Consider the following 26570-nt stretch of genomic DNA (forward strand, 5'->3'; position numbering starts at 1 on the left):
CACCAGCCAAGGTGGCTCCTCCCTGCAGGGATGCCCTTCCCACGTGGGACCCTGGCATGTCACCAACACCCAAAGGACCTCCTTGTCCTTGTCTAGCAAACAGCACCGCCACACATCTGCCCAGATGCGTGCTGAGCACAGACGAGCTGACTGTGCCAACAAAAGCCCTGGAGGCAGAGACTTTGCAGGGTCAAGGGACCTGTCCAGCACGGAGCCGCCACTGGGGAGGGCAAGGCAGCCCCTGCAGGACCTCAGCAGTACCCAGAGGAGGAAGGCAACCGCCTTCAGAGAGCGCTCGGTGGAAGAGCCCGGAGGACCGGCCAGACCCACGGACAGGGCAGCCATGGCAGCCTCTGGGCGAGAGCTTGGCCCTCCAGGGCTGGAAAGACTCCACCGGGGCTTGGCTCCCGGGGCTGAGCTGACTGAGGAAGGGGGCGCCTGCGCCCGATTGCAGACAAGGTCAAGGAGGAGGCAGGCGCCTCAGGGGCCTGTCCCCAGCAGGGCTCTTGCTGCACCTCTACAAAGCACTTCCTGTGGAGCAGCTCCATGGGACCTTCCGACCCCGAACCCCCAGTCCAAGGCCCCACCCAGTGGGGGCGCACAGGGGAGCCCCAAACCCAGGGTTTCCGCTCAGCCCACTGCCGGCACGCAAGGACAGCCCAGCCTGGGACATCATCCCAAGTGGGATGTACACTGCCACCCTGGGACCACAGGCCCTAACACGAACCCCATTCTCAGAAATAAATCCGACTAGGCCTCGTGGTGAGCAAGGCCCGAGTGCCAGGAGGCTGGCCCTGGGCCATGCTTACGAAAGGGGCCAACACAAGGTCAGGCGCTGGGTCAGTGGGCACAGGCAGGGGACACTGAGCAAGGCCACCCAGACCTGTAGCCACAGGTTCCCAGCCTGTCCTCCAGGCCATGCTGTCCTCCCAGAGGCCGGCCACCACTACAGCTCTGCCCACTCCGCAGGGGCAGGGAGCTGGACGCTCGTCGAGACCAGGCAGCAGCTCCCTTGTTACTCAAAGTCCACCCTGCTCAGTCCAGCTCCCCTCTTGGGGCCAGACCCAAGCTGGAGGGGGAGCCACACTTCCAGGAAGCTGGGGACACTTAGCACTCCCAGGCTAGAGCCAAGGCCACCCCACCCCCCACACTGACTGGGCCCACCCTGGGCTCTGGAAGCAGCAGAGACTACCACCCTCAGGGACATCACGCAGGTCCTGAGAGTCGGCAGTGGGGCCACCTCAGCAGCCCAGCAACTGCCCTGTTGCCTAGGAACATGCAGACACACCGAGACACCCTCAGGTGAAAGAGACACAGAGATACAGAGACGTAGCCCAACCCACAGAGCCACACAGACACAGAGCCGACTCCTCTCCCAGGTCAGAAGGTGAGCCTGACTCCCCTCCTGGGCGGCACAGCCCACCTAGAGGTTGCCCCCAACTCAAAAACCAGCTCTGCCTGCTGACCTAGACCAGCCACAAAGAAGAAAAGAAGTAGGGTGGCCGAGGCCTGAGGAGGACAAAGACCCCAGCCAGGATATGAGGACAGACACACAGGACTGAAGGTCGAGGCAGCCCACGCAGGCAGCGGGGCCAGGTGACTGGCACAGCCCCACACGACCCTGATCTGCTGGGGGCCAAAGCCTCAGCTGGGCAGGGCAGGGGACCAGGGTCAATGGCAGGAGACATGGGCGTGTTGGCAGGGGGCACCGCCAGAGGCCAGAGCAGGTCTAAGGGCCCCAGTCAAGGAGGGGTGCAGAGGAAGGCTCAGCACGAGGCAGGGCAGCCCCTTGGGGAGCAAAACTGGGGACTGAACAGCCGGCAGAGAGGTGGCAGGGGTGGGGCAGGACGGGACAGCAGTCCTAGGCCCAGAGACCCAGGGCAGTCGGGGCCCTGGCAGTGGGGCCTCTGAAGAGAGACCGGGGCTCAGGCAGGGCACGTGACTTCCTGGTCACACAGTTCTGGCCTCGCTCTCTCCAGCCTAGCGACTCACGGCAGAGACTTGTGCAGCCGCTGCTTGAGGGTCAGCCCAGCCCTGGCCACGCCCACCACCTCACCTCCTGGCCCACGGTGAAGAGCAGCACCCCCAGCACGGTGAAGAGGCACAGGTGGATCAGCAGCAGCAGCCCCACGCTGGGGAGAGGGCGGGGCTCAGAACCACGAGGCGCGGGCAACGCGCCCCGACCTGCCCCCTGGCCTGAGGGGTCCCTGGGGCACCATCAGGCACAGCAGTGCCCTCCTGTCCCCAGAGGACCTGCTGGGCACCCAGGCCAAGAGGCCTGGAGCACAGTCCTGGCTCCTGCCCTGGCACAGCCGCCTTCTATGGTGGGACAAAGGCAACCCCAGGGGCGTAGCCTGGGACCCAAGGTCACCTCCATCCTCTGGCCGGAAGGGAGGGCCATCGGCCAAGTGCACCACCAAGGAAGGGACACAAGACCGAGGGAGGACCATGGGGCATGGCTATGGGCAGGGAAATGGGCAGGGAAGGGGACCCGGGGCGCACTGAGACTTCTGGTGATGACGGGAACCGCATGGGCTTCCGGGCAGGGACACCATCGGGACGGTGACATCCCAGCAGCAGCAGACAGAACCGCGGGCGGGAAGGGTGAGAGGAGGTGCAGAGCGGGCAGGGCACCACCGTGGGAACACGGGCGAGCCAAGAGCCGCGAGGGCACCCGGGACCAGCAGCCACAGGGCAGCGGCAGGGGGCCCCTCCGGCCACATCCCAGCCAGGTGTCCAGGCAGGTCCTGGGGCCACAGACCGAGAGCACACCTGGCCATCTCCGGCAGCGACCACCTGATGCACTTCAAGGTCTTCTTCATCATGGAGGAGTTCTGCAGCAGGAAGAAGGGCCGCAGCAGCCGGCGGACACGCAGGGGCTAGGGAGTGCGGCAGGCTCAGCGCCCGTGTCCCCACCGCCAGCCCACCCCTGCTGCTGGGGCAAATGTCCCAGGGGCCTCGGTCCCAGCCTGGGCCCTGCTGGACAAGGCACGGGTCTGCCAGACTCAGCACAAGTCACAGCTGTCCCTCCCGTCTGGGCCGAGCCGCCTCCCCAGCAGGCCCTGGGCGCCTCCGTCACTTCGAAGCTGCCTTCTGGGTCTGGCACTCCTGGTGGGACAGCAGCCCCTCCCTCGCTAGAGAGCCTGGGTCCCACAGGACAAGGCCCATCAGCGCCTGGCACAGCAGGCCCTGTGGAGTGACCCATCCCAAGGACTCACTGACCCACTCTGGGCTGCATTTGTTGTCCCCAGAAGGGCCCCAGCACAGGCACGGGCTGAGCAGGCCCAAGGCAACAGTGGTGACCCAGCACCGGCTGGGGAGCCAACCTGGCCCAGGCTCTGCAGAGGTGGGTGCCCCACACCCCAGGCGCAGTCACAGGCTGCCCACAGGTGGAGGCTCTGGTCCTGCGGCCCAGTACCACAGGGTTCTTCTGGCCTCCCCACTGCCACATGGGAGCTGGGGCCCTGCTGGCTCCCCTCCACCTGCTCCGGAACGTGGACCCACAGACAGGAATGAAGCTCCCACCCCGAGGTTTTTCCCAGCAGCTGAGACCCATCAGGCCAGACTCGGCTCCCAGCCTTTACAAGGCCAGGCAGGTGTGTCCAGGTGACCCACCTCCAAGCACTGGCCACAGTGCCAGGCAAGCCCCTGGCACGTGCAGAATCACAGCCCAGACCCCACAGGCTAGAGAAAAGCTGCATCCCAGCAGCTGTGGCAGGTGGCCCTGGCCCATCAGAGGGGTGGCCTCACCCACCAGCCAGAGGCAGAAACTGAACAGGGGCCACTTAGACGGGGCTCCGGGTCCTGCCCAGCACCCGACGTCCCGCGGCACACCTCGGGTCTGGCTTCCAGGTGTTCTAGATGAGCCGGCCCAGCCAGACACGGGCCTTGGGCAGCACCACTCGAAACCCTCCAGAGATGGTGCCCACAGCTGGGCAGGGGTGGGCAGTTCCCACTGCCTGGTCTAAAGGGGACATGACCCCAGGGCCAGGGTCAGGGGAACAAGGACATGGAAAGAATAGGGTTGGAGAACTGGGGACAAGGGGGAGGCCTGGGAGGACAGGCCTGGGCCCAGCAGGGCCGAGCGCACACCGCACCCACCCGCAGCTGCCTCTGAGGAGAGACGGAGGCTCAGCCCGGGGTCAACGCCCAGCCTGCCCGTGCGGGGCCCCGTGCCTGACCCTTGTGGCCCCAGGTAACAGACTGACCACATGGGCCTTCCCCATGATAGACGCTGACCTGTCCCTGACTGGACGGGGTGCAGGTCATGATCTGGGGATGACCATGATGACCGTTCCTGACACCACCGTCCCAGAACTTGGCAATGATTCGGGGCATCACCAGCCATCAGTGCAGAGGACCTCCTCCTGGGGGGCAGCCACGGGCTTGCCCCGAGCAGCAGGGCCGTGGAAGGGCCCAGAGCCTCAGCAGACGAAGCTGTGGCCAGCGGGCACTCCTCCCCCTCCGCCCCTCCTGGTTTCTCTTAAGCAGCGTGGAGGGGTCAGGTCTGAACCTCGCCGGGGGCTTAGAGTATCTGCCGGCCAGTCAGGGGATGTCCTGACTGCCACTCAGGCTGCTGGGCTCCGGCCCTCCTTACAGGGAGGCCAGGGGCTGCCCCCCACGGCAGCAGGAGGCATGGCTCCCTGGGGCTCTGCGGGTTCCTGGGAGGCTACCAGGTGGAGGCGGGAGGGGCTGCACCCCTTCCCTCCACCCGCACTCCCAGCGGCAGAGGCCCAAAGGCAGGGAGGGCCCAGCTCGGGAGGCCCCTCCCAGAGGCCTCCGGTGCCAATAACCCCCACTCTTGCTCTGGTCCCACGGGGTTCCCCTGGTTTTGGCTCCTCAGTACCTGTGCCCTTCTCCAATCCCATCTACGACAGCACCTGGTGGGCTTCCCTCTCCCCCAGACCCTGACGGCTGTGGCTGACAGCCAGCCAACTACCACAGCCAACCCACCAGAGGGTGCCCTGCGGCCAGAGCTCTGGGGTGGCTGGTGAGGGGAGTATCTCACTGCCAGGTCGCACAGAGCTTGGGGTGTGGCTCTGGCCACAGTGAGGGGCCAGGGTGGCACTTTCACGGGGACCCAGGCAGGTGAGTCCTGCTGCCAAGTGGACTGAGGGCCAGGAGCGAGAGCCCAGAACGTGCTCCCAGGTCCTCCTCTCACGAACGGGATGCCCGAGCGACACCTCGTGCCTTCCCCAGGCCTCAGGTCTCCACGTGCAGGAGAGCGCAGGGCTCCCCAGCCAACAGGAGCCCAAGGTGCTACGGGGCGAGGGCAGTGCCGTGGGGCTCAGGACAGCAGCCTGACCCTGGACAGGAGCACCTGTATCCCACAGCCCCCAAGGAGCTCCCCTCATCTCAGAGGGTCCTCACCACCTACCTCCTGACACAGGAGACCCAGGGACACAGTCCAGTCGACCACAGACACGGCCAGCACCGTGATGTAGGCCAGCAGCCACACGTTCTTCTGGAACTGGGCCCGCCCGACCAGGTAGCACTGCAGGAGACAGGGAGGGGTGCGCAGTGAGCCGTGCAGAAATGGACCCTGCAGCCGGGCACAGCGGTGCACACTGGAGTCCACAGAGCAGAAGCCTGTCCCAGAACGCCATCTCCTTGTGATCAGGACATGCACTCCGGCCAAGGGCACCACTGACCAGCTGTGCAGCCTCAGGCATGGCCCCCAGCCTCTCTGGTCTCAGCTCCCGCAGTGCTAACAGGGGTTCCCGCCTTGCCCGTGCAAGCCATCAGCACAGAAGGGCAAGCATGGAAGGCATCCTGGAGGGGATGGGCACGAGACAGAGCCCCAGCTGTGAGGCGCCTGGACCACAGCAGGTGGGGCGGGGTGGGCTTCCATCCGCTCTTCCCGTCCTAACGTCCTCTTCCAAAGCAACAGAAGCGGCGCTCTCACCTAGACCACTCAAACCCACCAGCCACTCCAGGGCTCCCGTCAACCTCTCACCTGGCAGGGTTCCAGTGCAGGAAGCCTGCCGACGCACTAGGGGTTAAAAAGAACCGGGACTGCAGCCCACACCTCTCTCTGCGCGCCCCAGCGGCCAGCCCTGGCAGTGCTGCCCGGCAGGCTCCCAGCAAAGGTACCGTGTGACCAGGAGGCCGTGGGGCCCCTGGAACCACAGTGCGAAAAGGCGTCACAAAAACACAACGTGGCCCCAGAGAGACAGCCGGCCCCTCTGTGCCCAGTTGGGAAGCTGGAGGCTCCTAGGCAACACAGCCCACAAGCCCACACGAGCCAAAAGGGCCACCTCCAGCCTCCAGAAGGACCTTGCCACAGACATAACTGAAGCTGGCTGTGCACAGCCCCTGCGTGGTAAGAGCCCCTGTCCTGGAGGTGCAGCCACTGTGTGGTAAGAGCCTCTGTCCTGGACGAGCACAGCCACTGTGTGGTAAGAGCCTCTGTCCTGGAGGTGCACAGCCACTGTGTGGTAAGAGCCTCTGTCTTGGAGGTGCAGCCACTGTGTGGTAAGAGCCTCTGTACTGGACGTGCACAGTCACTGTGTGGTAAGAGCCTCTGTCCTGGAGGTGCACAGTCACTGTGTGGTAAGAGCCCCTGTCCTGGAGGTGCAGCCACTGTGTGGTAAGAGCCTCTGTCCTGGAGGTGCACAGTCACTGTGTGGTAAGAGCCTCTGTCCTGGAGGTGCACACTCACTGTGTGGTAAGAGCCTCTGTCCTGGAGGTGCACAGTCACTGTGTGGTAAGAGCCTCTGTACTCGAGGGGCAGCTACTGTGTGGTAAGAGCCCCTGTCCTGCACGTGCACAGCCACTGTGTGGTAAGAGCCCCTGTCCTGGACGTGCACAGTCACTGTGTGGTAAGAGCCCCTGTCCTAGAGGTGCAGCTACTGTGTGGTAAGAGCCCCTGTCCTGGAGGTGCACAGCCACTGTGTGGTAAGAGCCTCTGTCCTGGAGGTGCACAGTCACTGTGTGGTAAGAGCCTCTGTCCTGGAGGCGCAGCCACTGTGTGGTAAGAGCCTCTGTCCTGGACGTGCACAGCCACTGTGTGGTAAGAGCCTCTGTCCTGGACGTGCACAGCCACTGTGTGGTAAGAGTCTCTGTCCTGGAGGTGCAGCCACTGTGTGGTAAGAGCCTCTGTCCTGGAGGTGCAGCCACTGTGTGGTAAGAGCCCCTGTCCTGGAGGTGCACAGTCAATGTGTGGTAAGAGCCCCTGTCCTGGAGGTGCACAGTCACTGTGTGGTAAGAGCCCCTGTCCTGGACGTGTACAGCCACTGTGGGGTAAGAGCCCCTGTCCTGGAGGTGCACAGTCACTGTGTGGTAAGAGCCCATGTCCTGGACGTGTACAGCCACTGTGTGGTAAGAGCCCCTGTCCTGGACGTGCACAGTCACTGTGTGGTAAGAGCCCCTGTCCTGGAGGTGCAGCTACTGTGTGGTAAGAGCCTCTGTCCTGGAGGTGCACAGTCACTGTGTGGTAAGAGCCTCTGTCCTGGACGTGCACAGTCACTGTGGGGTAAGAGCCCCTGTCCTGGAGGTGCACAGTCACTGTGTGGTAAGAGCCCCTGTCCTGGACGTGCACAGCCACTGTGTGGTAAGAGCCCCTGTCCTGGACGTGCACAGCCACTGTGTGGTAAGAGCCTCTGTCCTGGAGGTGCAGCCGCTGTGTGGTAAGAGCCTCTGTCCTGGACGTGCACAGCCACTGTGTGGTAAGAGCCCCTGTCCTGGACGTGCACAGTCACTGTGTGGTAAGAGCCTCTGTCCTGGAGGTGCAGCCGCTGTGTGGTAAGAGCCTCTGTCCTGGACGTGCACAGCCACTGTGTGGTAAGAGCCCCTGTCCTGGACGTGCACAGTCACTGTGTGGTAAGAGCCTCTGTCCTGGAGGTGCACAGTCACTATGTGGTAAGAGCCCCTGTCCTGGAGGTGGACAGTCACTGTGTGGTAAGAGCCCCTGTCCTGGAGGTGCAGCTACTGTGTGGTAAGAGCCCCTGTCCTGGAGGCACAGCCACTGTGTGGTAAGAGCCTCTGTCCTGGAGGTGCAGCCACTGTGTGGTAAGAGCCCCTGTCCTGGACGTGCACAGTCACTGTGTGGTAAGAGGCCCTGTCCTGGAGGTGCACAGTCACTGTGTGGTAAGAGCCCCTGTCCTGGACGTGTACAGCCACTGTGTGGTAAGAGCCCCTGTCCTGGAGGTGCACAGTCACTGTGTGGTAAGAGCCTCTGTCCTGGACGTACACAGTCACTGTGTGGTAAGAGCCCCTGTCCTGGACGTGCAAGCCACTGTGTGGTAAGAGCCCCTGTCCTGGACGTGCACAGTCACTGTGTGGTAAGAGCCTCTGTCCTGGACGTGCACAGCCACTGTGTGGTAAGAGCCCCTGTCCTGGAAGTGCACAGTCACTGTGTGGTAAGAGCCCCTGTCCTGGACGTGCACAGTCACTGTGTGGTAAGAGCCTCTGTCCTGGAGGTGCACAGTCACTGTGTGGTAAGAGCCCATGTCCTGGACGTGCACAGCCACTGTGTGGTAAGAGCCTCTGTCCTGGAGGTGCAGCCACTGTGTGGTAAGAGCCCTTGTCCTGGAGGTGCAGCCACTGTGTGGTAAGAGCCTCTGTCCTGGACGTGCACAGCCACTGTGTGGTAAGAGCCTCTGTCCTGCAGGTGCAGCCACTGTGTGGTAAGAGCCTCTGTCCTGGAGGTGCACAGTCACTGTGTGGTAAGAGCCCCTGTCCTGGAGGTGCACAGCCACTGTGTGGTAAGAGCCTCTGTCCTGCACGTGCACAGTCACTGTGTGGTAAGAGCCCCTGTCCTGGAGGTGCACAGTCACTGTGTGGTAAGAGCCCCTGTCCTGGACGTGCACAGTCACTGTGTGGTAAAAGCCCCTGTCCTGGAGGTGCATAGTCACTGTGTGGTAAGAGCCCCTGTCCTGGACGTGCACAGCCACTGTGTGGTAAGAGCCTCTGTCCTGGAGGAACAGCCACTGTGTGGTAAGAGCCTCTGTCCTGGAGGTGCAGCCACTGTGTGTTAAGAGCCCCTGTCCTGCACGTGCACAGTCACTGTGTGGTAAGAGGCCCTGTCCTGGAGGTGCACAGTCACTGTGTGGTAAGAGCCCCTGTCCTGGACGTGTACAGCCACTGTGTGGTAAGAGCCTCTGTCCTGGAGGTGCACAGTCACTGTGTGGTAAGAGCCTCTGTCCTGGACGTACACAGTCACTGTGTGGTAAGAGCCCCTGTCCTGGCGGTGCAGCCACTGTGTGGTAAGAGCCCCTGTCCTGGACGTGCACAGTCACTGTGTGGTAAGAGCCTCTGTCCTGGACGTGCACAGCCACTGTGTGGTAAGAGCCCCTGTCCTGGAGGTGCACAGTCACTGTGTGGTAAGAGCCTCTGTCCTGGAGGTGCACAGCCACTGTGTGGTAAGAGCCCATGTCCTGGACGTGCACAGCCACTGTGTGGTAAGAGCCCATGTCCTGGACGTGCACAGCCACTGTGTGGTAAGAGCCTCTGTCCTGGAGGTGCAGCCACTGTGTGGTAAGAGCCCCTGTCCTGGAGGTGCAGCCACTGTGTGGTAAGAGCCTCTGTCCTGGAGGTACAGCCACTGTGAGGTAAGAGCCTCTGTCCTGGACGTGCACAGCCACTGTGTGGTAAGAGCCTCTGTCCTGGAGGTGCAGCCACTGTGTGGTAAGAGCCTCTGTCCTGGAGGTGCACAGTCACTGTGTGGTAAGAGCCTCTGTCCTGGACGTACACAGTCACTATGTAGTAAGAGCCCCTGTCCTGGAGGTGCAGCCACTGTGTGGTAAGAGCCCTGTCCTGGACGTGCACAGTCACTGTGTGGTAAGAGCCCCTGTCCTGGACGTGCACAGTCACTGTGTGGTAAGAGCCCCTGTCCTGGACGTGCACAGCCACTGTGTGGTAAGAGCCCCTGTCCTGGAGGTGCAGCCACTGTGTGGTAAGAGCCTCTGTCCTGGACGTGCACAGTCACTGTGTGGTAAGAGCCTCTGTCCTGGAAGTTCACAGCCACTGTGTGGTAAGAGCCTCTGTCCTGGAGGTGCACAGCCACTGTGTGGTAAGAGCCTCTGTCCTGGAGGTACAGCCACTGTGTGGTAAGAGCCTCTGTCCTGGACGTGCACAGTCACTGTGTGGTAAGAGCCCCTGTCCTGGACGTGCACAGCCACTGTGTGGTAAGAGCCTCTGTCCTGCACGTGCACAGTCACTGTGTGGTAAGAGCCTCTGTCCTGGACGTGCATAGTCACTGTGTGCTAAGAGCCCCTGTACTGGACGTGCACAGTCACTGTGTGGTAAGAGCCCCTGTCCTGGAGATGCATAGTCACTGTGTTGTAAGAGCCCCTGTCCTGGACGTGCACAGTCACTGTGTGGTAAGAGCCTCTGTCCTGGAGGTACAGCTACTGTGTGGTAAGAGCCTCTGTCCTGGAGGTGCACAGTCACTGTGTGGTAAGAGACCCTGTCCTGGAGGTGCACAGTCCCTGTGTGGTAAGAGCCTCTGTCCTGGAGGTGCACAGTCACTGTGTGGTAAGAGCCCCTGTCCTGGACGTGCACAGTCACTGTGTGGTAAGAGCCCCTGTCCTGGAGGTGCAGCTACTGTGTGGTAAGAGCCTCTGTCCTGGAGGTGCACAGTCACTGTGTGGTAAGAGCCCCTGTCCTGGACATGCACAGTCACTGTGTGGTAAGAGCCCCTGTCCTGGAGGTGCAGCTACTGTGTGGTAAGAGCCCCTGTCCTGGACGTGCACAGCCACTGTGTGGTAAGAGCCCCTGTCCTGGAGGTGCAGCCACTGTGTGGTAAGAGCCTCTGTCCTGGACGAGCACAGCCACTGTGTGGTAAGAACCTCTGTCCTGGAGGTGCAGCCACTGTGTGGTAAGAGCCCCTGTCCTAAACGTGCATCCACTGCGTGGTAAGAGCCCCTGTCCTGGAGGTGCACAGCCACTGCGTGGTAAGTGCCCCTGTCCTGGACGTGCACAGCCGCTGCGTGGTAAGATCCCCTGTCCTGGACGTGCACAGCCGCTGTGTGGTAAGTGCCCCTGTCCTGGACGTGCACAGCCGCTGTGTGGTAAGAGCCCCTGTCCTGGACGTGCACAGTCGCTGTGTGGTAAGAGCCTCTGTCCTGGAGGTGCACAGCCGCTGTGTGGTAAGAGCCCCTGTCCTGGACATGCATAGCCACTGTAGGGTAAGAGCCCCTGTCCTGGACGTGCAGCCACTACGTGGTAAGAGCCCCTGTCCTGGAGGTGCACAGTCACTGTGTGGTAAGAGCCCCTGTCCTGGACGTGCACAGTCACTGTGTGGTAAGAGCCCCTGTCCTGGACGTGCACAGCCACTGTGTGGTAAGAGCCCCTGTCCTGGACGTGCACAGCCACTGTGTGGTAAGAGCCCCTGTCCTGGACGTGCAGTCACTGTGTGGTAAGAGCCTCTGTCCTGGAGGTGCAGCCACTGTGTGGTAAGAGCCCCTGTCCTGGACGTGCACAGCCACTGCGTGGTAAGAGCCCCTGTCCTGGAGGTGCACAGCCACTGCGTGGTAAGAGCCCCTGTCCTGGACGTGCACAGCCGCTGCGTGGTAAGAGCCCCTGTCCTGGACGTGCACAGCCGCTGCGTGGTAAGTGCCCCTGTACTGGACGTGCACAGCCGCTGCGTGGTAAGAGGCCCTGTCCTGGACGTGCACAGCCGCTGTGTGGTAAGAGCCCCTGTCCTGGACGTGCACAGCCGCTGTGTGGTAAGAGCCCCTGTCCTGGACGTGCACAGTCGCTGTGTGGTAAGAGCCCCTGTCCTGGAGGTGCACAGCCACTGTGTGGTAAGAGCCCCTGTCCTGGACATGCATAGCCACTGTGGGGTAAGAGCCCCTGTCCTGGACGTGCAGCCACTGCGTGGTAAGAGCCCCTGTCCTGGAGGTGCACAGTCACTGTGTGGTAAGAGCCCCTGTCCTGGACGTGCACAGTCACTGTGTGGTAAGAGCCCCTGTCCTGGACGTGCACAGCCACTGTGTGGTAAGAGCCCCTGTCCTGGACGTGCACAGCCACTGTGTGGTAAGAGCCCCTGTCCTGGAGGTGCAGTCACTGTGTGGTAAGAGCCTCTGTCCTGGAGGTGCACAGCCACTGTGTGGTAAGAGCCTCTGTCCTGGACGTGCACAGCCACTGTGTGGTAAGAGCCTCTGTCCTGGAGGTGCACAGCCACTGTGTGGTAAGAGCCTCTGCACAGCCACTGTGTGATAAGAGCCCCTGTCCTGGACGTGCACAGCCGCTGCGTGGTAAGAGCCCCTGTCCTGGACGTGCACAGCCACTGTGTGGTAAGAGCCCTTGTCCTGGAGGTGCACAGCCACTGTGTGGTAAGAGTCCCTGTCCTGGAGGTGCAGCCACTGTGTGGTAAGAGCCTCTGTCCTGGACGTGCACAGCCACTGTGTGGTAAGAGCCCCTGTCCTGGAGGTGCACAGTCACTGTGTGGTAAGAGCCTCTGTCCTGGAGGTGCAGCCACTGTGTGGTAAGAGCCTCTGTCCTGGACGTGCACAGCCACTGTGTGGTAAGAGCCCCTTCCTGGAGGTGCACAGCCACTGTGTGGTAAGAGCCTCTGTCCTGGACTTGCACAGCCACTGTGTGGTAAGAGCCTCTGTCCTGGAGGTGCACAGCCACTGTGTGGTAAGAGCCCCTGTCCTGGAGGTGCACAGCCACTGTGTGGTAAGAGCCCCTGTCCTGGAGGTGCAGCCACTGTGTGGTAAGAGCCTCTGTCCTGGACGTGCACAGCCACTGTGTGGTAAGAGCCCCTGTCCTGGAGGTGCAGCCACTGTGTGGTAAGAGCCTCTGTCCTGGACGTGCACAGCCACTGTGTGGTAAGAGCCTCTGTCCTAGAGGTGCAGCCACTGTGTGGTAAGAGCATCTGTCCTGGAGGTGCACAATCACTGTGTGGTAAGAGCCTCTGTCCTGCACGTGCACAGTCACTGTGTGGTAAGAGCCCCTGTCCTGGAGGTGCACAGTCACTGTGTGTTAAGAGCCCCTGTCCTGGAGGTGCATAGTCACTGTGTGGTAAGAGCCCCTGTCCTGGAGGTGCATAGTCACTGTGTGGTAAGAGCCCCTGTCCTGGAGGTGCACAGTCACTGTGTGTTAAGAGCCCCTGTCCTGGACGTGCACAGTCACTGTGTGGTAAGAGCCCTTGTCCTGGAGGTGCACAGCCACTGTGTGGTAAGAGTCCCTGTCCTGGAGGTGCAGCCACTGTGTGGTAAGAGCCTCTGTCCTGGACGTGCACAGCCACTGTGTGGTAAGAGCCCCTGTCCTGGAGGTGCACAGTCACTGTGTGGTAAGAGCCTCTGTCCTGGAGGTGCAGCCACTGTGTGGTAAGAGCCTCTGTCCTGGACTTGCACAGCCACTGTGTGGTAAGAGCCTCTGTCCTGGAGGTGCACAGCCACTGTGTGGTAAGAGCCTCTGTCCTGGACTTGCACAGCCACTGTGTGGTAAGAGCCTCTGTCCTGGAGGTGCACAGCCACTGTGTGGTAAGAGCCCCTGTCCTGGAGGTGCACAGCCACTGTGTGGTAAGAGCCCCTGTCCTGGAGGTGCAGCCACTGTGTGGTAAGAGCCTCTGTCCTGGACGTGCACAGCCACTGTGTGTTAAGAGCCCCTGTCCTGGAGGTGCACAGTCACTGTGTGGTAAGAGCCCCTGTCCTGGAGGTGCAGCCACTGTGTGGTAAGAGCCCCTGTCCTGGACGTGCACAGCCGCTGCGTGGTAAGAGCCCCTGTCTTGGAAGTGCACAGTCACTGTGTGGTAAGAGCCCCTGTCCTCGAGGTGCACAGCCACTGTGTGGTAAGAGCCTCTGTCCTGGACGTGCACAGCCACTGTGTGGTAAGAGCCTCTGCACAGCCACTGTGTGGTAAGAGCCTCTGTCCTGGACGTGCACAGCCACTGTGTGGTAAGAGCCCCTGTCCTGGAGGTGCACAGCCACTGTGTGGTAAGAGCCCCTGTCCTGGAGGTGCACAGCCACTGTGTGGTAAGAGCCCATGTCCTGGACGTGCACAGTCACTGCGTGGTAAGAGCCCCTGTCCTGGACGTGCACAGCCACTGCGTGGTAAGAGTCCCTGTCCTGGAGGTGCAGCCACTGTGTGGTAAGAGCCCCTGTCCTGGACGTGCACAGCCGCTGCGTGGTAAGAGCCCCAGTCTTGGACGTGCACAGTCACTGTGTGGTAAGAGCCCTTGTCCTGGAGGTGCACAGCCACTGTGTGGTAAGAGTCCCTGTCCTGGAGGTGCAGCCACTGTGTGGTAAGAGCCTCTGTCCTGGACGTGCACAGCCACTGTGTGGTAAGAGCCCCTGTCCTGGAGGTGCACAGTCACTGTGTGGTAAGAGTCCCTGTCCTGGAGGTGCAGCCACTGTGTGGTAAGAGCCCCTGTCCTGGACGTGCACAGTCACTGTGTGGTAAGAGCCCCTGTCTGGACGTGCACAGTCCCTGTGTGGTAAGAGCCCCTGTCCTGGACGTGCACAGCCCCTGTGTGGTAAGAGCCCCTGTCCTGGACGTGCCCAGCCACTATGTGGTAAGAGCCCCTGTCCCACACCCAGCCCTTCTCAGGAGGATCACCCAGTCCTCCGGTGTGGCTGGGGTCGCCCCTCGCAAAGGTCACTCCCTAGGCCCCAACAGCACAGCCTGGCCCCAGCTTCCATTCTGGGGAGGGAGAGGAGCCGCAGACCCTGCCCCGAGACGTGTCCAGGAGCCTGGGCCTCTGCTCGCAGGCCAGAATGCCAAAGCAGGAAGAGAGGCAGCCGGCCCAGGGCCTCGGGCGCTGGAAGGCTTCACGGGCCAGGCCGCCCCACTGCCCCGCTCACCTTCACAGTCACGTCAGCCATGAAGACCAGCAGGCACAGCCCCTCCACAGCCTCGGTCAGGCCACAGGGCGGCTCCCAGCGCAGGGAGCGGAAGCGCACGTCCGCAGTTCTCGTGAACGAGGAAGGGGTCTCGATAAAAGCCAAGGCCAGGATCAAGAAAATGGTGAGGTTCAGGGCCCTGCAGAGGAGACAGACATGGTCAAGCGCAAGCAGCAGCCGCCCCTGGAGCCAGGAGGTGGCCAGCAGGCGACCCAGACTGCTCTGGGGGAGCAGGAGCCAGCACTTCCTGCTCCAGTAACACCAGTCCACCCAGATTCCACGGCCTGGGCTGACCCAAGCGCTCTGGGAAGGAAGCCCCCATCCCCAGGAGCCCCTGCTGCCCACACCTGGGCTCCTCCCTGGGGGAGGCCAACGGCCACCTCTGTGCCCACAGGGAGGGGCCTCCACCTGGCCAGAGGCAGGTATAGCCGGAACAGGAGAGGCCACCTCCCATTAACAAGCAGCCCATGGGGACCTTGCGCTCACGTGGCACGTCCTCACCGTTGGCACGCGTTCGAGTAGTACCAGCGGTAAAGCCTCATGGAGCCGGAATCCATGCGGTGGGAGATGGAGCGGTACTGGAAGTGAAAGGCCACAGGAGGGACGTGAGCAGGGCCCCTTCAGTACTGCGCCTGGGTCCCCACACCACACACAGGCGAGTCAGCTACCCACCTCAGACAAGCCCAGAGGTAGAGACGGACCTGGGCCATCTCGGACAGTCTGTCGGCATGTGGACCGGCAGCGCCAGGTGGCCCCCCGGAAGCTGGGAGGTTTGCCCAGCGCCTGAGAGGACCTGGGGAAGGGCAGGCACAGCTGTGCCCCCGCCTACCCGCGAGGCTCTTCCACGTGCAAGGCCTGCCTCCGTGCCCTCAGTGTCCTCCTCTGGGATGAAGAGGGGCCCAGGACAGGCCCTGACGTGTGGCCAATCAACAACTCAAGGACGCCAGTACCCAGAAAGTCACCTCTTCATAGCGAGACTCCAAGACAGCCCCCAGGCCAAGGCCCCGCTATCACGCTATTCTAACTCAGGCCGGCAAGGACTAAGGGCAAGGGGACTTAGCCGCCACAGAGTCACCACCCACCTGCATGGCGTCTTCAATGAAGACCACGGCTTGGTCAATGCACAGGTCCCACTTGGCCGTGTCAGCTGCGGGCAGAGAGGACGTGTTAAGAAGCACATGGGATCGCATGGCCTCAACCCCCGAGCTGCTCGCGACAAGTCGCCCTCCACCCTGAGCTTGGTACCTGGCCAAGGCAGGCTCCCCACCGGGCAAGGAGTGTGGCAGCACGAGCTCCTGGCCCCAGGCCCAGAGAGGCCACTCCACCCTCAGGACCGCCACTGCCCAGCAGGCGGAGGGCAGAGGACACCTGCCCCGGAAGCCCTGGGCCCCCAGCAGCACGCTGCAGCGCCCCGGGCAGCGCAGGCGCCTCCCGCCCCGTCAAGCAGGGATGCGGACAGCCACCCGCCTGGCTCCCACAGGCACAATATGCGGCGAGAGCCCCAGCAGGCCTGGCAGCAAGGATGACCCGCGACGGGGGTGCGTCCCTCCTCGGCTGCCCAGCCCCAGCCCTGGCCTCCCGCAGGGCCCTGGCGACCCCAACTACCCGATGCACTAACACTACCCACCCACCTCCGTCCTGAGACCACAGAGGGACACTAAGCACCGCCAGGACCCTTCATCAAATACGGAGACCGACCAGAGTCCCATTCCCTCCCGGTCCCTGCCCTCGGGACCAGAAACCCAAGTCACCCCAGGGCGGAGCCCAGGAGCCCCCGGATGCCAGGCCCCTTCCAGCACCAGGTGTCCTGGTGTCCGGGGGTGGGGTGAACAGGCACCACCTGGCTTTGTCCCAGCTCACAGCAGACCCCAGAGCTGACTCACCCCAAGGCAGCCCGGGAGGCAGGGCGCCTGAGAGCCCACCCCTCACAAAGGCCCTGGAGGAGGGACAAAGCTAAGCCTGGAGAGAGGCATCCCACCAGCTCCTCAGACCGGAAGGGACAGGCGGCCAAGGCCCAGGGTGGATCTGAGCCAGGCTGAGGAGGGGCTCACGCCCCCGACAGGCCACCCAGGCCAGGGCCTCAGCACCCCGCACCACGTCAACTGGTTTTCTGGCTGCTGGTCCTCAGATTCTGGGTCTGGTCACTGAGAAGTCTCGTCCCAGCCCTACATGTCAGGAAGGCAGTGCCAGCTGGGAAGCCCCTCAGCTTTCCATGGGTCCCGAGTCACACGCCACCCAGCCTGTTACTGTGGGGGTGGCCCTCTGCCCAGCCGCTGGTTCTTGCTGCTTCTCCACCCTGTCCCCACAATGTCATTCATTGTGAATGTGGCCCCACCAAGCCACCCCTTGGGCTGTTGCCTCTGCCAGGGACACTGCTCCCCAACTGGTAGAAATGGGATCTGGGCATTCACCTGCCCATCCCTGCTGGCAATCGCCTGCCCACCCCACATCTCCCCACCAGACGCAGGTCTACAGCCCGACTTCTCCACGAGTTGCAGAAGGACGTCCTTCTGACCCAGGGAACCACTGACAGGGGCCCGTCAGGTGGGCTGAGCCAGAAGGACCCGATCACAGGGCCCCTGCAGCAGCAGCTCCCTGCCTTGTGGCGCACAGGGGCCATCTCAGAGCCCAGCACAGGGAGGGACAGAGGCAGGCAGGCAGCCTGGCCAAGGAGTTCACAAGGCAAAGACTCCAGGCCTCGTTCTCAACTGCCCAGCCACAGCAACGGGGACAAGAGCCCTCACTGCCCACCCTGCCAGGCTGGGACCTGCAGCATCACGGCGCCCCCACCACCTCCTAGATGCTCCAAATCACACAGCGCTCCTCCCCCAGCCCCTACCACTGCCTGTGATTGAGACTCAGAACGCACAAGCAACTGCCACCGTCACAGACCCAGAAAGGCACCCAACCCTCCAGACACAAAGCCTGTGTCCCCTGAACTGTATCTCCTGTCCCAGTCTGGCAGGGGCTGAAAGGAAGTCTTGTACCAGGAAGCAACTGATGAACCTCTAGGGGAAGAGACAGCGTGGCCAGATCAGCCTCTAGCTTCCTCATCTCCTGTCAGGTACCTCGGGAGCGCCACCACCCCACAGGCAGAGGTCACTATCCCAACACAGTCTGCTCCAGGGCAGAGGAGGAGAAAGAAGTCCAGAGAGGGAAGTGGCTAGGCGGGAACGCCCAGCAGCAACCACAAGTGACGGTGGATAGGTCTTGGGGCCTCTCCAGAACTTCTGTTTCTTCTTCAGTAAAATGACACAGCTCCTTCTGCCTCTGACCCAGCACCTAATTCTCCAGTCTGCGGGGAATGGTGGACTCCACCTGGCGGTGGACTCCACCTGGCGGCGCCCTCCTAGAAATTCTGCAACCTCTGACCATAAACAGGAAGGGCAGGGAGGGGTAGGGAGGAAGAACTGACCCAGGCCCACCTGCAGTGGACCAGGCATGGAATCCCCCATGAGCCACTTGTTGGTGTGCGACCTTGGGTGGCCTGAAGCCTCCTTCTGAGCCTCAGTTTCCCCGAAAGAAACGGGGGGAAGCAGGGGATCAAAGGGCTGCCTCCTAGGAGCCATTAAGGCCACCACAGAAACGCCGCGGTCTGGCCAGCCTGGTACCAGGACCGGGCTGCGGGTCGGCGCGGGCTGCCAGACGCCCTCTTCGCCCGGCTCCTCGGGGCCGGCCACGACTCCACAGCGCCCCGACTCTGCCGGGCTCTGGAAAGGGCTCCCCTGCGCCCGGCCGAGTGGGCTCCGGGAAGCCACGCGGATGCGGGGACCGCGGGACCCTCGCGGGACCCCGGCGGAACCGGCACCCTCACCAGACCCTGGCCGCTCACCAGGACCGACTTGAACGCTGCGGCAAGTGGGCAGCGCCTGCGAGCAGTCGCCGCCACCGCTGTCGCTACGGGCCGGGCCCAGAAGCGGCTTGGACTCGGCTGGGGGCTCCGCCATCCGGACACAGCGCGCGGGACCCGCGGGCGCACCTGCACTGCGCAGGCGCGAGGCCCGGCCCCTGGCGTTCTGGGGGAGGAGCGACCGCACTGTGACGCGAGGGAAGCCCTGAGCCGGCAGCCAATGAGAACGGAGGCCTCAGGCGTGGGGCGGGGCTTAGGGGGCCCGGCGGGGCTTAGGGGGCCCGCCCCTCCGCTGGGACGGGCCTCCTTCCCTCCCCGGAGGGGCAGCCCCTGGGGCTTTAAGGACCTCCCGGGGGCCCTTCCCGGTGCTGGGAAAGTGCTTTCCCTAGGTACTGTCGCGACCTGACGCTGGAGCATCCCCTGGGAACGTTTTAGAAATGCAAATTCTTGGGCCCTCCCAGCCCTACTGAGTCAGGGACTCTGGGGGCAGGCCCAGGAATATGTTTAAACTGGCTTTCTGGGTGATTCCGATGCATGTGAACATTGTGTGCGTGGGGGTATGGGCAAAGGTTCCCCGAAATGGAACTTGAGTTTATCTGTGATAATGAAATTAAAGAAAGTAAACGTGATCTAGGGCAAAGTTTAAAAACACAAGTGACACGCTTGAAAAAAAATTTACAACATATATAAAAAGCGTTTGCAACATTAATATGCAAAAAGCTCATGTTGGTTTTCTATCGCTGCAGTGGCAAATTACCATAAATTCAGGAAAAAACAACTCCCATTTACGTAGCAGTCCTGGCAGTCAAAAGTCGGGGACTGAACCGAGTTCCTGTCTCCAGACCTCCCAGGGTAGAGGTCAAAGTAAAGCCACTCTGGGCTCTTGACATGCAAACTGGGGAAAGGAACTCCCCGTTGTTTGCCGGGCGCTAGCGCTGAAGTCTCCTCCACCCGCCGGCCGTCGCTGGTGGTTCTCAGCTCCTGGGCAGTACCAGATTTCCCGTTGAGGCTTACTGCGGCCCCTCCATCACCAGGGCCAGCACGAGCGTACTGAGGCTTCATGCTCTGAAAGTCAGAACCGTGTGAGGTTCCTCTTCCTTTGGGAATCACAGAGCCAATAAAGGAGGCCAGCCCAGATCGAGCAGCGAGGAAAGGTTTTTTTTCCCTTAGCCAAAGAATGGAAGAAGCAGAGAGAAAAGCTTATGAATCTGTTTCTCCCTCCACGGGGGAGAGTGGACTAATAAAAGAAATGAGGGGGAGGGACAGGCTAATAAAGGGGAGGAGGTCAGGCAGGGCCATGGCAAAGGACTGTCATCCCAGCTACTCAGGAGGCTGAGGCAGGAGGATCACAAATTTGAGGTCAGCCTGGGCAATTCTTCAAGACCCTGTCTCAAAACAAAAAATAAGAATAATTAGGATGTAGCTCCGTGATAGAGCACTTGCCTGGCACCTGCAAGGCCCTGGCTTCCAACCCCAGTACAGCTATAATTAGTTAATTAATTAATTAATTAATTAAAGCACACAACTCAGAAACAGCCAAATATGAGAGACGCCTAGGGCAAGATATAGGAGGGAATTTTCATGACTTTTCTGATCACGCCACCTTTCCAGTGCCTCCATGGATTCTTCAACCTGGAAGCTCTTTGCACGCTGTCATCTAGGGTTTTATAACCCAATTACAGAAGTGACATTCCATCACTCTTGCTGTATTTCTGTGGGTTGGAAGCAAGTAGCAGGTCCAGCCCACCCAAGGGTAGGAGATCATGCAAGCATGATTACCAGGAGCTGGGGCTCCTTAGTCCACTTTGAATTGCTGTAACAAAATGACTGAAGCTGGGTACTGTACAAAGAAAATAGGTTTATTTTGCTCATTATCCTGGTTGCTGAAAAATCCAGAGAGCATGACACAGGTGCCCTGGCAAGGGACCCTTGGCCACCCATTACTAAATGGCAAGGAAGCAGAAGGAGAATTCAACTGCAGGCAGATGGGGGTGAGCAGGGTGGCCTCACTTTATAACAGCAACTCCAAAAATAAAAGAACAGACCACCCTCAATGGCCCCAACCCATGCCTCAACTCTTACATGGACCCCCATGTCCCAGGAGAAGGTGTCTTCAGAGAAGGGTCCCAGGAGTTCCCAGAGAGAAGGGGAAACTCAGCTCAGGACGAGCCGGGTTCTTGGCACACGAGATGGAAAAGAATTTCCATGGGTGCCACTCAGGGAACAGGCAGAACTTTCCCTAGGAGAGCAGGTGCTCATCAGGGAAAAGGCGGACGTCCAAGAGAGCGAGGCCTTTGGGGCGAAGCGAGGAACATGCGTCCAAGGGTGAACGTGGCCCATCTTGGGAGCCCGAGGTGCTTCTGGGGTCCTGGCTCTTCCTTTAGGGGAACTGGGAGGGGGATGGGCAGGAAAGGCGTGCAGGACAGCCTGGCCTGGGGATCCCAGACGGCCCATCCAGAGATCCTTCCATGACGTGACGTGCTCTCCACTATGTGACGCATAGGTCATGCTGGAAAGTCCCCTAAGTCGTAGATTTCTCAAGACGTCATACTTCCCTTTGCTTAGTCTGTTTTTGGGGGTTAATGAAAGTGTAGAGAGCAGACGGATTTCCCAGGAATCTGGCGCTGGCGGGCCTGGGAGACGGAGTCGGGGCGCCAGGGAAGCCTGGAACTCCTGGACTGAGCGATTCCTCGGCCGTCCTCCGAGACTCCACGCTCTGCTCAGGGCTCATTTCTTCTGTCCCACGCCACGTTCGTGAGGAAGGCGCCCCAAACCCCAGTCACCCTCTTAAAGATCCCACAGTGGAGACCGAGCCTGGAACAGGTGGCACCTGACGCCCGGCCACATCCACGCCTAGCAGGGGTCGTCCTACAGGCCTGCCGGTGGATGGCAGGAAGGCCTCGTCCTGACCTTCACCCCGGGCCCCTGAGGTCCGTCCCGGCACAGCTGCCATGTCGTCCCCACACCCACCCCAGGAGTTGAGGGAGCTATCACTCCCCCTTGGCAGATGGGGACACTGAGGCTGGAGGGTAGGTCACCCAGTGGGCCCACCCAGCATGGGATGGAGCAGGGAGCAGAGCCCACCCGGATGGACCAACACCTGCAGCCTTGGGATGGCCGTTGGCCACAGCCCAAGACTTGGTCCTGCAAGCGACAGGCCCAGATGAAGCCTCCAGGCAGCGTCGGCAGCAGACCACCACGCAGACAAGAAAGGCAGTCCCTCAGGGACAGCCTCCTACCCACGCAGGAGAGCAGGAGATTCTGAGGGGACCCTGTCCTCCTGTCCCCCGCCCTCAGTCGCCCCACAGGAAGCCAGGAAGCCACCCACACCACTGGGCCGCACTGTCCAACGCAGCTCTAGGTCCAGCCGTGCACTTCGGAAACTGCAGTGGACAAAGATGTCCTCTTGGTGGGGACACTGACTGGCTCAGCCCAAGGGTGGCGTCTTGTGTCGCCAGGGCTGCTGCCGGAGGTCCCACCATCGACCCTAAGTTTCTCCTCCCCAGGGGCCCAGAGGCTTTGCCACGCTTCTGGGCTCTTACCTGGGTGAAGTGCCCACCGGCCCTGTGTTTTGTCCCCCTCTGTTTTAGAGGCTCCTAAGGGACCAAGCAGGGAAGCACCAGCCCCCGTGCGGGATGGTCACCTGAGATGGAGGAAGCCCCAGGGACGCGCAGCCGCCTCCGCGGCGGGGCCTCCAGTGGGTCCCCAGAGTCCTCGCAGCCTGGAGGGAGCCCTGGCCTCCCAAGGCCCCTTGGCCTCGTCTCCTCCCGGTGCCTCAGGCACCTGCGTTCACGGAGCTGGGCTTCCCGTCCAGCGGCAGGGAGTGGGGCCCAGGGCGCCCCGGTGGGCAGGAGCACGGCTGTCCTCCTCTCCCTCCCTCACCCAGACACGCAGCAGCCGTCCCAGGCAGGACCGGCAGTTTCAAATGGCTTCTGAAATCTTCACGCGGAAGAGCCCTGCAGGTCTGTGGCCCAGTGGACAAGGCGTGGTCTCGACGGCCCCGCTGCCGGCACCTCCTGAGGCCTCCGTTTCCCAGTCCTTAAAAGGAGGGTGGTGGCGAGAAGGGGCGCGTGTGCAGATGGGGCACACACCGCGGGGCCTCGCGCCTGTCCTGCCGCCCCTTCCGCCCACACCCGTCTCCGGTCAACAGCAGCGAGGGGCTTTCAAACCTCAAAGCCTCTCCAGTCCCTGGACCCACTTGGGCCTTGAAACGGCCACTGAGAGCAGCCCAGCAATGAGCCCCCTGCTGCATCTGAAGAAGCCGAGACTCAGGGCCACACGTACTGTCTGAGGGCCACAGCGAGTGGGTCCAGCGGACACCAAGCCAGGCCCAAGCCTGGCCCAAGCCTGGCGAGCACAAAGGCCGGGCACCGAGCCCAGAGCCGGGCGTCAGGGGACACACGCTTCATCCCTGCCCTGGGAACCCGCCCTGGGAAAGGCAGAACTTCCCGGCCAGGCCTGGGCTGCACTGGCTATTTTGAGTCCTCTCACCCGTGACACAAGCAACAAGAATCTGGGGGACCTGGGTGGTTTTCCATGCTGGGAACTGTGCAGCCAGCGGTGGCCGACGGGGAGGTCTGTGGGGTCAGGAGGGTCAGGGTGGGGCAGGACCAGGGGAGAGGCTCTGTGGGGCCGTGGAGAGGTGCAGCCATGCGTGTCTTCTTAAGTCAGGAGGACCTGGGACAGGGCTGGCACTCAGTGGCTTGTGGGAAGAGCAGGAGGGCCGGTAGGGCATCGGGCAGTGGGCAGGGACGGGGGAGCCAAGGAAGGGGTTTTCGGATGGTGGAGACCTCCGGGGACTGTGCAGAATGAGCCTCAGAGGTCTCTCTGCCTGGGGCACGAAGCTGGGGGTTCCCCTGCTCCCGTCCAGCTGCTCCTAGGGCCTGAACCCCTGCACGGAGGACAGGAACCAGTAATCTCTACTGTCCCGCTCAGAGTTTGTCCTCACATCTGTATGCCCGACACCAGGCCAACCCCAGGGACTCTGAAAAAGAAAGTGGGTCCTGCCACGAAGGCACTGACCACGAGTCACACGCAGGCAGTCACAGCGGCTGGGAAGGAAGGAAGCAGGACCCCACCCAGGTGGGCACGTGGAGAGCCCTGTGCTCAGGAGAGGCCGGCTGCAGAGGGCCGGGCAGCAGGCACGACTCTGGTCACGTGAAATGTTCGGGACAGACACATCCCGGGACGGCGGCAGACGAGACAGGTGCCCATTGGCCTGGGGAGGCAGCGGGGAGACCCACAGATGACGGGCAATCGCTTCTTGGGGCAATGAAACCGTTCTAAGTTGGGTTTTTGGTGTTTTTTTTCGTTTGTTTGTTTGTTTTTGTTTGGGTACTGGGGATTGATCCCCGGGGCCTTAACTACTGAGCCACATCCCCAGCCCTTCCCATTTTTTATTTAGACAGAGTCTCACTGAGTTGCTTAGGGGTTCACTACATTTCTGAGGCTGGCTTTGAACTTATGATCCTCCTGCCTCAGCCTCCTGAGCAGCTGGGATTAGGGTGAGCGCCCTGGCACCCGGCTACATTATAAGGTGTGAACGTGGTGGTGACCACGTGGCTTCATGATGTGCCTAAAACCTCTGTGGCAGCACCTCAGGGCTAATTCCATGGTCACTTAGGTCTGAAACCCAGGAAGCAGTGGGGCGGGGAGGGCGGCAGAGCCTCCAGGAGGGGCTGCACCTCAGCCGAGGGCCGCAGGGTGGGGGCAGGCCGTGACCTAAGGGTTGAGGGCCAGGGGAAGGAGAGGTGCAGATCTGGCTGTCCTAAGCACTGAAGGGCTGCCGGGGGGCCCCAGCAGGGACAGAGACAGTGGGGCTTATGCTTCTAACGGCCCTGGGTGGTGGGCGGGTGGGCAGGGAGGAATTAGGAGGAAGGCGGCAGAGCCCCCTCATTCCCAGGGCACGGACCCTCCTGGCAGCTGGGGTCACCTGGCCCACATATGCTCTCAGCCTCAGCCCCGGGGGGCTGGGGGACCTCCTGAACTGGAGTGGTCATTGGAACCCCAAGATGTCTTCGGGGGCGCCCTGCCCCGGGCCATGAGCCCCAGGCAGGGAGGCAGCCCAGGTCTGTCTGCTCACTCCGAGGCTCCTCCAGAGGTGGTACACAGCAGGTGCTCAACAAAGGACCCACAGCCATGGCAGAGCGTGCTGAGTGGAGGCAGTGCTGGCTGGCGTGGGAGCGAGGCTCAGGAGGCTGCCTGGAGCAGGGGATGTTTGAGGTGGGCCTTGGCGGATGTGTAGGAGTTCTCCAGGGGATGGCGGGTAGAGGTGAACCAACAAAGGAACCGAGGCTCCAGGGCTGGGTCGGACTTCAGAAACTGAGGAGGCGCCTTCCTGAGGGCTACAGAGGTGGCTGCCAGGAGCCCCCAGCTCCCGCTAGCTGAGCCTGCACCCTCAGGATGCTCCCTCCCCTACACCTCCTTCCCAGGTAAGGCTGAGATGCCAGGGGCCAGCACAGAACAGAGAGGACTCTGCACGTCCGCCGGAAGGGACTGCAGAGTGGTTCAGACCCGAGGAAGTGCGTTCAACTGCAAGATGGCTCTCGCCATCTCAGGGAGAGACCCTATGCCCAGGCCACAGCTTGCACACCGCCCTGTAGGACCTGCATGCAGAAAGAGGCCCCGGAGACACACGGTCCCCTCTCCTGTGGTCAGGAACACCACGAGCTCATGCTGGGCAGTCTCGGTGGACCAAGAGACCTGGGCATGAGCCAGAAGTCAGCCCCACTCTCCCACAGCCAGGTGCCTTTGGGGAGTGCACGGCCCAGCGACAGGACATGGTGGCCCTGCTTATGGCTCTACTCATGGCCTCTGCAGTCTGGCGACAGGGGCCTGGGAAGGCCCAGACCCCCACACCTCACGCTCTGCTCTTTCCCACTGAGGAGCGGCTCCTGGGGATCGCTGTGGACACTGCAGTTTGCAGGACGTCCCTGCTCCCTTTGGGTAGGTGGGTTCCAGGGCGGCTGCCCAAACTTCCCCAGCAGCGACGGCAGAGCGCCTGGGACAGCAAACCCCAAACCCATGGGTAATGGGCCTCCCTCTGCAGTGGGAAGGACGCAGCAAGGAGGTCAGGCGGCCCTGCAGCAGGCGGGGCACCAGCTCTTGCTGCCAACAGAGCAGAACTCACTCCAGGGCAGATGCAGTGCTGGGAGTGGACGGCTGGGGTGAGTCCAGAAGGGCCAGGCAGGAGCGGGCAGGCAGGCCGACGTCAGCGGAAGGGGCAGGGTGGAGGGTGCGGGAAGTGAGGCTGATGTGCCATCTCGGTGGAGCCGGGGCTAGGAAAGCCGTCCCACCTGCCTTTCCTCCGAAGTGCCCAGGAAGATGCGTCTCGCGGGGAGGGAATGAGCAACGGAAAGAGTCGTCCAAACCAAGACGCCTCCTTCCTTTGTGTGCTGCTAGAACAAACAGCGGAGGCTGGGTGTTTTAAAAAGAAAGGAAACCGGGCGGGGGCTGTGGTTCAGGGGCAGAGCGCTTGCCTGGCACGTGGCAGGCACTGGGTTCGATCCTCAGCCCCACATGAAAATAAAAGCTCCATCAACAACTCAAAAATATCTTAAAAAGGGAAAAAAAGAAAAGTAATCTGCTTCCCAGGGTCCTGGGGGCTGGAAGGCCGGTTGGGAGGCCTGCATCTGGCCACGGCCTCCTGGCTGCCTCACCCGAGGCCGGAGGTGGGAGGCAAAGTGCACATCGGGAGGGGAGGGAAGGGCCAAGCTGGCCTGGTAGAGCCCCTCCCGGGACAGCAGAGCAGATCCTGAACGAGCTGTCTCACTGTTTCCAACACGGGAGCCTCGGGGACGCATTCCGACCTCGAGGACAAAAAGAGGAAGCGGCACCACGGCCCTACCAGCCAGAGACGTGCCAGAGGACGCACCCTCAAAACCCGACCAAAGCTGCCCCTTCACCAGCTCGGGATACTAGGAAGGCAT

The 26570-nt window shown here is 61.9% G+C and overlaps 1 protein-coding gene across 6 annotated transcripts in view; it reads right to left on the minus strand.

Annotated features, from left to right (window-relative positions):
* The window catches only part of Tpcn2 (two pore segment channel 2), a 36892-nt gene extending 18129 nt beyond the window's left edge, over nt 1-18763 (minus strand). For all 6 annotated transcript variants that reach the window (XR_007104060.1, XR_007104059.1, XR_007104058.1 and 3 more), the window contains exons 1-7: nt 18625-18763; nt 15875-15939; nt 15294-15370; nt 14754-14931; nt 5378-5494; nt 2773-2879; nt 2057-2132 (exon numbers count right to left, since the gene is read on the minus strand). Coding sequence is in view for 3 of the 6 variants with exons in the window: in XM_047519042.1 (XP_047374998.1) it covers nt 2057-2132; nt 2773-2879; nt 5378-5494; nt 14754-14931; nt 15294-15370; nt 15875-15939; nt 18625-18739 (735 nt within the window). In the remaining 3 variants the exon portion in view is untranslated. The remainder of the gene's footprint in view (nt 1-2056; nt 2133-2772; nt 2880-5377; nt 5495-14753; nt 14932-15293; nt 15371-15874; nt 15940-18624) is intronic.
* Between the last annotated feature and the right edge of the window lie 7807 nt (nt 18764-26570).

The sequence above is a fragment of the Sciurus carolinensis genome, chromosome 11, assembly GCF_902686445.1.
Source record: "Sciurus carolinensis chromosome 11, mSciCar1.2, whole genome shotgun sequence".
NCBI lineage: Eukaryota > Metazoa > Chordata > Mammalia > Rodentia > Sciuridae > Sciurus > Sciurus carolinensis.